Source organism: Tympanuchus pallidicinctus, unplaced genomic scaffold (assembly GCF_026119805.1).
Source record: "Tympanuchus pallidicinctus isolate F22 unplaced genomic scaffold, pur_lepc_1.0 scaffold5, whole genome shotgun sequence".
Classification (NCBI taxonomy): domain Eukaryota; kingdom Metazoa; phylum Chordata; class Aves; order Galliformes; family Phasianidae; genus Tympanuchus; species Tympanuchus pallidicinctus.
In genome coordinates this window covers 54,674,131-54,688,309 of record NW_026294769.1, presented here as the reverse complement: position 1 = coordinate 54,688,309, position 14,179 = coordinate 54,674,131, and the positions used below count along the sequence as shown (strand labels likewise).

Here is a 14,179-nt window from a genome sequence, read left to right as displayed (position 1 = left end):
CAAGTGGGTTTAGAGGTCACACATTCCTGATACACAGGCATAAATTCCTGTGCAAATTAGTATGATTTATTAGCAAAGTTGTCCATTAGCAAGGTGCATTTTCAGTACAAGTAAAACCAGCTCGCATCATTAACTAATCATGTCTAGCAGTAGTGCTGAATTGCAGCTCAGCACAGCAAGACAGTGAGAGTTTGTTGACCAGTACCATGTGTCACAGCTGATAGCAATTCTGCTCACGGTACAAAACCGGCAGTCAATCATTTCAAAACATCTTGGCTCTTTTACTGAAAGTCACCAGGGGATGCCAATCACCACCTGCATCCAACAGGTTGTTGTAAAGGCTATTTACAGTGTACATGACTTAGCATGCACCTTACAGACACAAACACATCGTCAGTTTGATACCATGTAGTTACACAGTGCCTGAAAATGACAACACATCTTAAACACCATTTCAATTAACAGTTTCAAGCAGGAAATGCTCTTTATTTTTTGTAACTGCTATACTTGAGTTAATGTTTTCCTTTTATTTTTTTATAAAAACACAAACTCCTGTTCAGAAGTCTAGACATATTCTACACACTACAGGTTAAGGCAGTAAAAAAAAAAAAGTGTTCCTGATAACTGGTCTTGACAATGTCAATTAAAGCTGTCTGAAGCCACTCCAGTTCTCCAACAGATCACCGCATTCCCAATTTCACTTGTTGAGTGAAAGTTCACCTTATTTTGAGTTTTAGCATTAGAGAACAAAACAGAGTTGGGTATGGTAAATGAATAAGTTCTAAGGGAAGAGAACATTTGATTTTAATTCCTTGTGGGATTTTAAGAGTTAAAAGTGTTACAATTTTGGATGGGAATTTGAATCAACCAAGAACTACAGCGAATGAAGCAGAGAAGCTGATTTTTATGCACATGACTGCATTCTTAAAATATATATGGTTATCTTCAACAATTCAAGTAAGGTAATAGACATTATCAAAAATAACTTCATGGACCATACTTATGCTTCAAATCACATTCTCAAACTTTTAACCCAAAGTAGTTTTATTGTGTTAACTTCATACACAAACCATGAAGGTCCGACTGGTACAAATGGTTACGATTTGCACTTGTGATTCCTGTAATAGCTAGCAGACTCGCTAACCAACTTACTGTAAGGATATGGTAGATTACATATTAAATCAAAGCACTTTGATTTAGGCATGAAACAAATTCTAATTGTTGACATTCTGTGCTTCTACTGCATCACCCACAAGAGAGGCAAGAAACACCCACTACTGTACAGACATATTTTTACAGAAAACCCTTCCTTGAAATTAACCTTTTATCCGTAGCAGTAGATGAGAATATAATCTGTTGTAAACAGGGCACTGTGTTGTAAAACCAGTTTGTTTTTTTAATTAAGATCTCTCTCCAAAAGTTGGAAAAGCAGACTCTTCAGAATGTCTTTCAAATGTAGCATGTTCTGTTTCCTATATTATAAAGTTACTTTCGTTTGATTCCTTTTTGAAGATGTTTGTGTTCACAGCAGTTCTGTTTTTAAAAATTGTTTGAAACATATAAAATTCTGTACATGTTCACAAATTATTGCATAAACAGCATAATCTTCATGACAGTATTCAGCAACGCATGTCCATCTCGGGAAGTTCACGTTTCCCTCCTTGCTTTTTTCTTCTTTTTGACTTGTTTGGGGGATTCCCAGCTTTCTTCAGACTTTGCTGGAAAATAAAACATAACTACAGAGTCACAACTGAGAAAATTTAGATAGACTTTCAGAATACTAAAGTTTACATCCTATGTTACAATACAGCTATTCTTCAACAGACATGATTTTTGAAGGAGACTACCATTTTCTGTTGTACTGAATAGGCTAATTTGAAGTGTCTGTAAAACAAAGTCTGCTAACTCCAACCTATTTTTATTATTATTATTTTTTTTACACCACAAGTAATAAAATGAACGATTTTCTCTAATGTAACCCTTCCAGTAAAATGGGACACAACAAGCCATTATTATTATTATTATTTTTGTTAACTAGAAATAAGTGTACACAAAATTAACTGTTCACTTTCATAAGATTTTAACCACTAAGTGACTCCCTTCCTTGGAATTATTCAAGGCCAGGCAGGACGGAGCCTGGGGCAGCCTGACTGAGTTGGTGGCAGCTCTGCTCATGGCAAAGGGGTTGAAATTAGATGGGCTTTGAAGGCCTTCCAACCCAAGCTAATCGATGATGATCCCATAACAAAAGATTAGTTTTTAAAATAATGAACTACATTAAGGTGTGGTTACATGGTATCCAGGATCAAGTAAAGCAGCAGTACAATTTTACTAAAATAGATAGCTTCAGAACACACTGCCTGCCAGAAGTAGTAAGTCAGGTGAGATATTGCAATCTGTACAACAGAAGATATTTTCCTGAAAGGCCAAGGCCGGAATCAGCCACAAAAGCCCTCCTATTTCAGAACCAGAGCAAAAAGCAGATAACTGACATATAGGCTGCTTAGTCACAGCACAGAACTCCGGTCCTGATGGTGAGCAGTAGAGCCAAATGCCTGTCAAGGATCAGACAAGGCCAACAAACGTCTTCAGTCATTCAAGCATACTTGAAGCTTGTTTTTCTTCATGGCGGAAAGACATTTGCCAAACTACTTAAACGGAAGCTATGATATCACAAGATCTATACCTAAATATATCTATCTATCTGATGTGCTACTCTACACCCAAACCTCATGGCAAAGCACTGACTATACACATTCTATGGAAAAAAAAACACAAAGAAAGCACAAAAAGCCACACCCTAAATCCAGCCCAAGGGATTGTACTGACATACTTACTCTGGGGAGGAGGCACACTGTTTTGCTTAATACTGGGACTAGAAACATCTGTCTCTTGCAGCATCTGTGGCACTTGGGAAGCAATCTTGACAGAATCACTCTCTGATACAATTACAGATGGCTCAGAAACAGCAAGAGAAGGAGCCTCCACAGGCTATTGCAAAAAAGAAAACATTTTCCCAAAAGTTTACCATGTCATACATCAGTAAGGTATTCTTATACATTCTTATACTACTTAGTAGCTGCTGGGAAGATGGCACTGAGAAACTTAAACTAGTATTAAAAATCCTTAAAATTCAAATCAAGGCTGCAACACTGACTGCCATCTAGTGCCAAAACTTTTAGTTGCATACAAGCAAAGCCATACAAACTAAATCCTCTCAAAAAAAAAAAAAACACAACAAAAAACCAGGTGAGGCTGGATCAGGCCCTGGGCAACCTGATGTCCCTGTTCATTGCAGGGGAGTTGGACTAGATGGCCTTCAGAGGTCCCTTCCAACTCTAAGGATTCTATGATCCTATGATTCTTTGAGTTGTACCTTCTGATAATATATACCAGAGGTTTTCCTTGGCATGTGCAGCCTAATGTATAATAAAGGAATGTATATGTGGAAAAATATTACCAGATCAAAAAAATAAAGAAAATAATGTCTTCCTGTTTCTGGTCTTCACTAGGATATTTTGAGTAGCTAATTTCTGTACTCTAATATTGGTGTTATTTCCCTTGGATTTGGTTCTCATGTTCTTTTCCTCGCGTTTGCTCCTCAGCTTACAGAACTTCTGCTCAAGAATGATCACCTTTGTCAGAAACTTAAGTCATGCATTTCAGTCATCAGTTAGAGACTACTTCTAAAACTTTTTGTCCAGGGAAGTCAAACATCATCAGAAAACCACTTAGCACAAGCAAAATAGCAGGAAAGCCAAATTTGATGTCAAAGGGGCTGGAAAACAGCTGACAGGTCATCAACAGGATTGCTTAAGTCTAAAAACAGCTCAGTACAACAGAGCTGATGCTGTTTAACCATTAAGTTGGAACTGGTTTTAACCACTAAGTAACAAGGTAGTCTGCTGAAAGTGAGCTGATGTTGGAGAACGGTTAAAGAACTTGTATTCTGTGTGTACGTTTAAACTGCAAGCTGAAGCAAATGGTCAATCTGAGAACTGGTTTAATGACAACTCAGAATAGAGTAAGTTGCTAATTCTTCATTCTGTTTGCAAAGAAGCCATAAAGTATGCTAAGATTATAGTCTTATGCTCTTACCTATTTATTCTCAGGTTTCCAGACTTCAAAGTTTTAACCATTTATTCAAACAAATGAAAAGAATCCAACTTTGAAAGTCAAGATGACTGCTTTTAGCAAATATTGTTTTTCAGAATGGGTCCCTTTTATGAAAACTCATAACTGACCTGAACCTAATGAACTTCAACCTTCCAATCACCTTCATATTAATAGATGTAATTCAAAGTATTCAGTATTCTTAGAGTAACACCACCATACACAAATTAATGTTTCAATACATTTTCATGTTTCAAAAATCAGAAATCATACAATTTTGTATTCATACCTTAGCTGGTTCACTAGTACTTATGGTCTTCAGAGAAAAAGCTATTTCCTGCTGTGGCTTAGCTTTTGAGGTATCCTCTTGAAATTCCTCTCCAGCTTCTCTGTCCAGTTCTTCAGTGTCCTACCAAGCGGGAGGGGGAGGGGAAAGGGAAGCCTTTTAATATTTGGTATTTAACTAGAATTCTTGATAGGAATGGTCTTATCACAACAATTGTAAGAGATAATCTCAGACTAAAAACATGACAATCACAAGAAGCAAGTCCAAAGTAAGAGTGACTGAAGTAATGCCCCCCCCCCCCCTCCAGTTTACCTACCCAGCCAGATGCAACTGAGAATTTCGTTTTTTGTGAAGAAGCTGTTATGAATGGCTGCCACCACAGGCAGAAAAGCAGGATCTATTTTCAGCGTGATCTGACAAAAGATTTTTCCTACTTGAAAAATACTTGTTTTCAGCTACTCAAACACACTTCAATTGCTAACTGCAATCTACTTTTGGTAGCCATCTAATTCAAATATGATTTCCATAGCTTACCTGCACTTCTGCGGTTAAGTATCAATATCTTTAATGTTTCATGTGAATTACAACAGTATTTCTGGAAACCACTATATTCTAGAGGAACTGCACTTCAAGAACACCTACAAGAGAACTTAAATTTCCCTTGTTCCCCTAGCTAGCCATGCACAGGAGGTCAGCTGTCTTTCAAAAGGCAGGAAGGGAGCGCTTCCATGCAGAGTGCCTGCTAAAAGCCTCTCTACAGTACAGAACTCTGATTTATCAAAAACAATTTGAGGTTCTTTCTATGTGTTCCAAGTTTTCCATAAATCCAGCAGAACTACAATGTATTTACCAGTCAATTCAGAGAATCAATCAAATTAAAGGAAATACTGACAAATTAATCTCTCAGGCATTTACCTCTTAACTTGCAGAAGAGCAGTAGACTGCACAATAAATAAATTTTCTCTCTCTCTCTGATTCTGTGAATTCCTCACAAACTGATCTTATTCCATTTACCTGTGAAGGAGAGTTAGCTTCTTCACCATGCTTCTTCTTTTTCTTCTTCTTTTTCTTGGACTTCCCACTTGTAGAACTCTGAAGAACTGGCTCTCCTTTTTCTCTTTCATTACCTAAAGCCTTCAATATGGGAATAAGATATTTAACACCCTTTCTATATGCTATACATAAATTACTAGCTACAAGGTCTATAACTGCCTATAAAAGTGGAAGTGAACACAATCTTATCTGTTCATTTTGAGAAGACCACATTCTTTATACACTCTCTAAAAGCAGAAGTACAGCAGCTGGGAAAGAAAAATGCAGCAGAGAACAATGGACTGGTGGCACAGAAATGCTGCTTTTCTCAACATTTTTTTTGGTGTGTGAAGTATTTATGAGGAGGGATCCAAACCCTTGATTAGTACACAATGAAAGGTAATACCTTACATTATAGTGAGACAGCAAGATTTGATGCGGAGCTAATTGGTTTCTGTTTTACCCATTAGCAACATCCATCTTTACATATTAACAAAATTACAATGCTCTTATCAGTGTAGAGGAGATGAGAGATTACCTTTATCACCACCTTTATTAAGTTACTTTAAGAAATAGCAGTGGTAAGGGCAAAGTCTTGGTGCTAAGGAGAAAATATCACCTTTTACCTTCTGAACATCAGATAATGCCTCTTCAGGCTGTGGAACAGAAGCAACTTTTTCTTCATCGACCCAGTTTCCCCACTCTTCTGCTGGTGCATTCCAATCAGAGCTAGGGTCAGCAGAAGAAAGTCCATCTACAAAGATCGAGAAGATCTTGAGGAATGTTTTCATCCTTCAGAGGTGCTCTTTGAGACTTAAAAAATAATTTAAAAAAATACTATGCAGAGAACTCTCCCTGATACCAAGACATAAGGAGGCATTTCCCTGAATTTCTGAAAAATTTAAGTATTTTAATAATAAGATGTAGACTCTGACAAGTAGTGAGTCAGTTCTGAGTACAGAGCAATAGGATTACAAACTAGACATAGCAACAGCTATGTAGGTGCAATTGCTTCAGAATACTCATACAGACAATGTAAAGAAGGACAAATTTAAGAGAAGTTCTTTATCTCAATTTTTCCTACTTTGTGAAGAAATTGGGATAAAGTGATGTTTAGAAATAATTTTTCAAAAGCAATTTATCTAAAAAGGTCTGACTGAGTAAATGTAACGCTTAATAAGCTTTGTCTAAGAAACTAATGGTGGGGCAATAAAGAAAAAAATACAGTCTTTTTAATAAAATATAAAAATCCAGTTTCTGCACATGCAGCTAACTTCCTTGTATTGAACCTGATACACCAGCAAGGTATATCTATCTATATATAACTGAGAGCTGAAGTGCACTAATAGGAATGGGGAAGTAATTAAAGTTCAATTACTTGGTATCTATCAATAAACTACTTGATAAGAAGAACGTATAGCCATAAACATTCCATGCTCAGAAATGTGAATAAATTACACTCCTGTGATGTAAAACTGATCACGTCCAAATGATTAATTGAAATGTGCTTCCCTCATCCACGAACCAGATAGAGAACAAGTTTTTGTATGATTTGGTACCTGGCAAAACTGGTGGAATCAAAGACTGCAACAATTCATTTTACTTCTGAAATCATTTAACAAGGCACTGTTTTCTGAGAGAAGGTAACATGCAAGGCAGCTTTGGTCAATTTGTTGACCAAGTTTTAAGTCAGTGAGGTCAGCAGGCATTGTTTTTCTTGAAAAAGCATTCTTATATTTTACTGAATAAAAATATCAATTACAAGGCAATTCAAGAAGTAAACACCACAAAACTTTTCTCATAGGTGTGGTTTCAGTAATAGGTATTTATGTAAGACTAACTTCACTACATTACTCCTGCTAGCTCTACTATGACCCTTGTCCAGAGAGGCTGGGAAAAGCAAGTCTATTCTGCAATTAGCAAGGAAAGGGAAGAATAAGCATAGAGTTCATGTTTATAAACTCCAAGCAGAAATCACTGTTTTTACACACAAGAACTTCCAGATGCTTGCTAAACAAGGAAGTAAGACTAAAAGTCTTCAGTAAGGTACAAACATGTAAAGGCAAACTCAATTACTCTACTAATGCACGACTGCAAATGGCTAATCCAATTAGCTATGAATGCTAGTAGTATATGCTGTAGAGCTGTGGCAATTACAATTTTTGTTAATGAACATTTTAGAGGAACATACTTAACCCAGACCATTCATCATCAACAGGGGGCTGAGTGTGACTCAAATCCCATGGAAAATCAGAAGTACCAGCCTGAGAAACCGATTCACTGTTGGATCCTGAAAGGGAATAAATGAAATTGTAAGTTGCAAACTTCCTGAATTATCTTACATGAAGAAATTCAAAGCAAAGTAACAAAGGAAGACAGAAGACTGAAAAACAAACAAACAAACAGACTCTGATTTCAATGACTATACTCTACAGAAAAACTATAAGCTCTTCAAAATTAAATATTTCCAGAAAACTAGAGAAAACAAAGTTAAGTCAATAGACTATGGGGAAAAAAAATACAGATTTTTTTTTTTTTTTAAAACAGCTTTTTTGCCTTGTTATTCACTGATAACTGCTTGTTACGCAGCCCTCAAATATTTGACTTGGTAGAGAGGACTGGGGAAACAAAATCCCTCCCACTGCAAGCAAAGTTCAGGTTTGAGACCACCTGGAGAACCTGAACATCCACAAGCCTATGGATCCCAATGAGATGAATCTCAGAGTCCTGAGGGAAGTGGCTGATATAGTCACAAAATCACTTTCTATGATATTTGAAAAGTTGTGGCAATGGGGTGAAGTAAAATCCCTGTTGACTGGAAAAAAGACAACATCACACCTATTTCTAAGAAGGGTAAAAATGATGATCCCAGAACTAACAATCACTCAGTCTCACCTCTGTGCCAGGAAAGACCATGGAGCAGATCCTCCTGGAAGCAATGCTAAGATACACGGAAGACAGGGAAGTGATACGGGAGAACCGGCATGGCTTCACCAAGGCCATAACCTGCTTGACCAACCTACTGGCCTTGTATGTCACTGCACCAATGGACAAGGGAAGAGCCACTATGTCATCTATGTGGACTTCAGTAAGGCTTTTGACATGGTATCTCACAACATCCTTCTCACCTAATCGGAAAGATATGGATTTGATGGGTGGACTGTTGGATGAAGAACCAGCTGCAGGATTGAGTGCAGATGGTGGAGGTCAATGGCTCCACATCTGGATGGAGATCAGTGACAAGTGACACCCCCCAGGAATTGATGCGAGGCCTGAAACTCTGTAATATCTTCATCAATGACATCAACAGTGGGATCGAGTGTATCCTCAGCAACTTTGAAGATGACACCAACCTGTGGGGTGAGGTCAGCACACCAGAGGGATGGGAAGCCATCCAGAGGGACCTAGACAGGCTTGAGCAGCGGGCCCAGGTGAACCTCACGAGGTTCAACAAATCCAAACACAAGATCTTGCACCTGAGCCAAGGTAAATTCTGTTACCAATACAAAGAGGGGGATAAAAGGATTGAGTGCAGCCCTGCCAAAAAAAGACCTCCGGGTAACGGTGGATGGGAAGCTGGATGTGAGGCACCAATATGCCCTCACAGCCCAGAAAGCCAACCATATCCTGGGCTGCATCAAAACTCTACTCTGTGCTGGTGAGGCCTCACCTGGAACACTGTGTCCAGACGTGGAGACCTCAGTACAGGAGAGACACAGACCTGTTGAAGTGTGCCCAAAATAACACCACAGAAATGATCCACAGAACTGTAAGGACAGCCTGAAACAGCTGGGGCTCTTCAGCCTGGAGAAGAGAAAGCTGCAAGATTACCGAATAGCAGCTCTTCTATATCTAAAGGGGACTGACAGGAAAGAAAGGGACAGACTCTTTAGCAGGGTCTGTGGTGACAGAACAAAGGGAAATGGTTTCAAACTAAAATAGCGGAGAGATTTGGATTGCACATATGGAAGAAGTTCTTTTACATTAAGGGTGATGAGATATTGTAATAGGTTGCCCAGAGATGTAGCGGGTGCCCTGTCCCTGGAGACTTTCAAGGTCAGGCTGATCAGGCCCTGGGCAGCCTGATCTAACTGCAGTGTCCCTCTTCATTGCAGGGGAGTTGGACTAAATGACTCTTCAAAGTCCCTTCCAGCTCTAAGTATTCTATGATTCTACGAATAACAGCATTCTGTAAGATTTGCAGCTGTCTCCTCAAAATGGAAAGCAATAATGTTACAACCCATAGAATTTCAATCACCTTGTGCAACTCTGCAGTTTCATAAAGAATAGCCTAAAATAAAAAGCTAGAAAAACTTGATCATTTGCACTATAGATAAAGCAATTAAATTATTCACTACTAAGAATCAGATTTTCAGTTCAAGTAAAAGTTTCCAGTAGCACAAAGGCAGCATGACAAACAGCAAGACCAATACCAGCTATGATATTAAGTGTTAGACATTTAACATTATTATTTTTGAAAAATAGGGCAAGTAGAAACAATTCAGAAAAAAAACCAAAAAATTAAATCGTGAGACTAAAAGAAATTAGCCTATTTTATGATGAGACTTATTTTTGAAATAAAGAAGTTTAACTAGTATATATGGTCCTATCTGGTTCACTCCAATTTATAAACTCTTCTGCAAAAGATACCTCAAATGACAGGAATCTTGCCACATTCTCACCTTTTGCCAGTTGGTCACAACAGAAATCAGTAAATATTCATTAGGATGGAATTATGACACTGTTGGCTGATGTACAAAGATGATGAACATACTTCACTTATGCTTCTCTCTGAATTAAATCTGGAATGATGCTCTTGCAGATGCATCACAGATCAGACTTTCCCAGTTTAGTAACTGAATTTCCTTAAGTTTCAGAGTAGCAACTGAACTTGAATTCAAGTGGCTCTATTGGAAAATTAGATTTTATTAAAATGCTTTGTCTTAAGCAAAAGGTCTTAATTGTGTAAGCCTTCATTAAGGGCTCTTCGGAAAGTATGGTGAATCAGACCTTGGCATTTACAATTTTTTTATTAAACTGGCACAGAAGTGCACAGAGAACGAAGCACTTGTAAGCTATAAGACAACAAGCACTGGTTTTACAGTTTAAAGATGCAAACTGCAATACAAGTAAAAGTCAAAGCACATGAGCACTCAGCTAGCTACTTTCTAAAAGAAAATAGCCATGCCAAGCTCCATGGTAATTGGAGAAAGCAAGAACAGAAAACCTGACACACAATTCCTTTATTGCATAATAAATCACTGAAGCACTTATGTCAGTAGTGCAACACACAAGATTTGTTAGGAAGCCAGGTTTGCTCTCTACAGCCATTTCATGCTTTAAAACAAGAAAACTCTGCAGTTCAGGTTTCTCATCCATCCTGAAGAGCAAGGACTCGGGAATTTTATGGAACACATTTTTCAAGCAGAGCTTCAGTTTCATGAAGGAAAACAAATGAAGAAACCAACAATCAATGAACAGTAAAATCCCTCACAATTCTGGATAAACAGAGCTTCCTAGAAAGCAATTTCCAGCTCTTCATCTTGAGATGTAGCAATACCAAGCATTTGATTATCAATTTTAAACTTATTTTATTGCATTATTTGAGCATAATAAGAAAAAAGACAAAAAGCTTTCCAGTTTTTCACAAAGCAGGTCTTCTACTTGTTTACGTTTACTACTATTTTTCAAAAGACCATTGAAAAAAGATACAAATTAATATTTGGCAAATTCTATTTCCATCTGGTAGGGAACAGAGAGGAGGATCTTTGGAAGCATATACATACCAGAAACTCCAGGAGTTAATCCAAAAGAAGAGAAAGAAGTAGAATTCTGTTCAGAGGTATTAATCCTTGCATCTACCTTCCAAGCATCTGTGGGAAACATAGGGGGAAAAAAACAACAACAACAAAAAAAAAACACAACAAACTTCACACTGCTGGCAATGTTGAAGAAGTTTGCTATTTAATGATGAACAGAGTGAGAAAAACAGAGGAAGTTCTAGTCACGTTAACATTCTACAAAACTGAATTATTTTGATTATTAATGATAAAATCAGTGCTGTTAAGAGACATGAATGTGTGAACATTTAGACTGAAGTAATTTTCAAACCATCTTCCTCTCTCTACAGGCTTTTCTATATGTAACAGTTTTTTTTTCTATAAAATCTTAAGTTGATTGTGTTTTCAGTCCCATACTGCTGTAATTTTCCCCACTATAATTACCTGAGCTATTAAAAATCTTATGTTAGTTCTGTAGATTACATCTAGCTTACAGAAAATTGCTTATATGTCATATATCTGACATATAGGAGATGCCGATTAAAAATCAAGATGTATTTGATTGACTCTGAAGCATAAAGCAGAAAACAAGGCAAAATAACCAGTGGCACAATTGTGTCAAAAGAAACAGATGGTAAGACCTTGATTACAAATAAAAGCTACCAAGAGTTTAACAAGCTACAAAACAGAATAAATCAGGATGGAAAGGATCTCAGTAGGTACCCAGTACACCCTCCAGCTCTGAGGTCAGACCAGGATGCACAGCATTCTATCCAGCTGGGCGTTAAAAACTTCTAAGGATGAAGACTGGTTACCCAAAAAGGCTGTGCAAGGGCTGCCTGACAGTAACTCTTCCTATTTATTATGTCGCCCCACAACGTCAGAGGCAGATGTTGGTGGTATGGCAGTAGAGGATGAACTCCCACCAATATTCCCTTACATCTGTTGCCATGTGTCAGGTATTAGCAGAGAGGCAGTCTGACAGAACATCATTTGACACTGTAGCACACATGAAATAAAGGTATGTCACTGAAATTCTCCACACCAAAAGAATTCTGACATTTATGGACGCTTCATGAATGTACATTTCAGCTGTGGCAAAAATGATATGAAAGCCACATTCAACTCATCCGCATGAATTAGCTAATGGCAGTGATTGTGGTAAAAAACAGTATTTTGTGGCTGGGAATTTGCTCTACAGGAGTTGTTATACCCTTTGTACCTGATGTAGTTTCCACAGAAATAAAAAGGAGGCATTACTTTCGGAGCAACCTACACACAATGCCTTGTGGTGAAAAAGTTTCTGCTTACATTCAGTCCAAATCTACTGACTCATCTTTCTACTGTACACCACTGTACGGTGGGTTCTATCTTCCCAGAAACACCTCACAGGTTCTAGAAGGCTGCTATTAGGCCCTCTATTAGGTCCTCCTGAAGCCTTCCTTTCCCCAGGCAAGATGAGCCTCATTCCTTTACCTTTCCCTCACAGGGCAAGTGCTCCAACAACTGACCATTTCTGAGTTTGCTGCATTCATTCCAGTAGATCAATAGCCTTTCCTCACAGGGGAGCCCCCACACTGGGTACAGTATTCCAGATTAGGTCCAAGAAGTGCTTAGTAGAAGGGGATAATTACTACCACAGTTGACTGACTGACTCCTATTAATACAGCCCTGAACACTGCTGGTGTCCACAGCTGCCAGGGCCCACGGCCAGCTGGCTCATTTCTATCTTCGTGTCCACCAGTTCCCTTCTTTCCATTGAAGCTGCTTCCCAGACTGTCATTCCCCAGCTCGGGTTTCCTCCTTCCCAGGTGCAGAACTTCACATTATATTTGTCCTTGTTCTAGTTTGGTTGGGCCATTCTACCAGCCAGTTTATGTCCCTCTGGATAGCACCCCTGATCTGGATGGCATCAGCTGGTGCCTCAAGGTTTTCTGTAATCTGGAAACGTGATGCAGGTTGCACTTCATCATCTCCTTCAGATCATTTACAAAGATGATAAAGGCCTGGGATACTCCATTGTCAGCCTCCAGGCAAAGTATGATCTCTGAACCTAATCATTTTTTCCAACCATCCATAGCTGAACCCCCTAACCTGGATACAGAACATGCTGTTAGAGACAATACTGAAAGCACTTCTGAAGTTATGGAAAAAGGATATCCACTGCTCTCCACCTACAAATCCTGCCATTTTACCAGAAGCATATCAGCCTGGTCAAACATGATCTGTTCTCCATAAGAAAACAAGATGTTCTGTAACACTGTATTAGAATACAAAGCACCGCCTGATAGGACGGGGGGGAACAGTCATAAACTAAAAGAAGGGAAATTCAGACTAGATTTCTGGGAAATCTTCCACTGAGAGGATGGTGAGGTGCTAGAACAGACTGCCCAGGAAAGCTGTGGATGCCACATCTCTAAAGGCGTTCAAGGTCAGATTAGATGGAGCCCTGGGCAACCTGATCTAGTGCCTGATTAAATAATTGGCAGCAGGTTTAGGATTAGATGATCTTTGAGGCCTCTTCCAACCCAAGCCATTCTGTGATGTAAGCAGAATACAGCTTTCTGGAATATGAAGAAATATATAGAAACCAAAGCACGCCTTTGCTTCAACTTGGCAACAATAAAGCTGCCAACAGAAATCCTTCCAACAGTCCAGATTCAGGTGCCACACTTCAAGATATGTGGGACAAATGCAATCTGTGTAGACTTATAGCAGTGCTTCTGACTACAGAAGAACAATGACTTCCAGAAGTGACTAGGATCTGAACAGTGGGAAAAACAATATTACAGTATCTACTAAATAAAAAGGCTGTTCTACAGACAAAAGAAAAAAATCTCTTATTATTCAGAACAGTGTAAGTAACAAAGGCTAAAAATTGTACTACAAAAGATTAAAAAATAATTTCTAATGAGAAAAAAGGGGAAAAAAAAAATAATCAGTGAAACGCTAAATCTGCCACAAGATC

General features: G+C 38.4%; 1 protein-coding gene across 3 annotated transcripts in view; it reads right to left on the bottom strand.

Moving 5' to 3' along the window:
• Nucleotides 1-260: 260 nt before the first annotated feature.
• MTDH (metadherin) overlaps nt 261-14,179 on the bottom strand; it is a 30,121-nt gene continuing 16,202 nt past the window's right edge. The window contains exons 7-13 of one of the 3 annotated variants that reach the window (XM_052703289.1): nt 11,218-11,304; nt 7,623-7,721; nt 6,058-6,185; nt 5,414-5,533; nt 4,403-4,522; nt 2,838-2,991; nt 261-1,718 (exon numbers count right to left, since the gene is read on the bottom strand). In XM_052703289.1, coding sequence (XP_052559249.1) covers nt 1,648-1,718; nt 2,838-2,991; nt 4,403-4,522; nt 5,414-5,533; nt 6,058-6,185; nt 7,623-7,721; nt 11,218-11,304 — 779 coding nt within the window. In that variant the 3' untranslated portion in view covers nt 261-1,647. The remainder of the gene's footprint in view (nt 1,719-2,837; nt 2,992-4,402; nt 4,523-5,413; nt 5,534-6,057; nt 6,186-7,622; nt 7,722-11,217; nt 11,305-14,179) is intronic. The other 2 variants (XM_052703291.1, XM_052703290.1) reach the window with 2 other exon arrangements.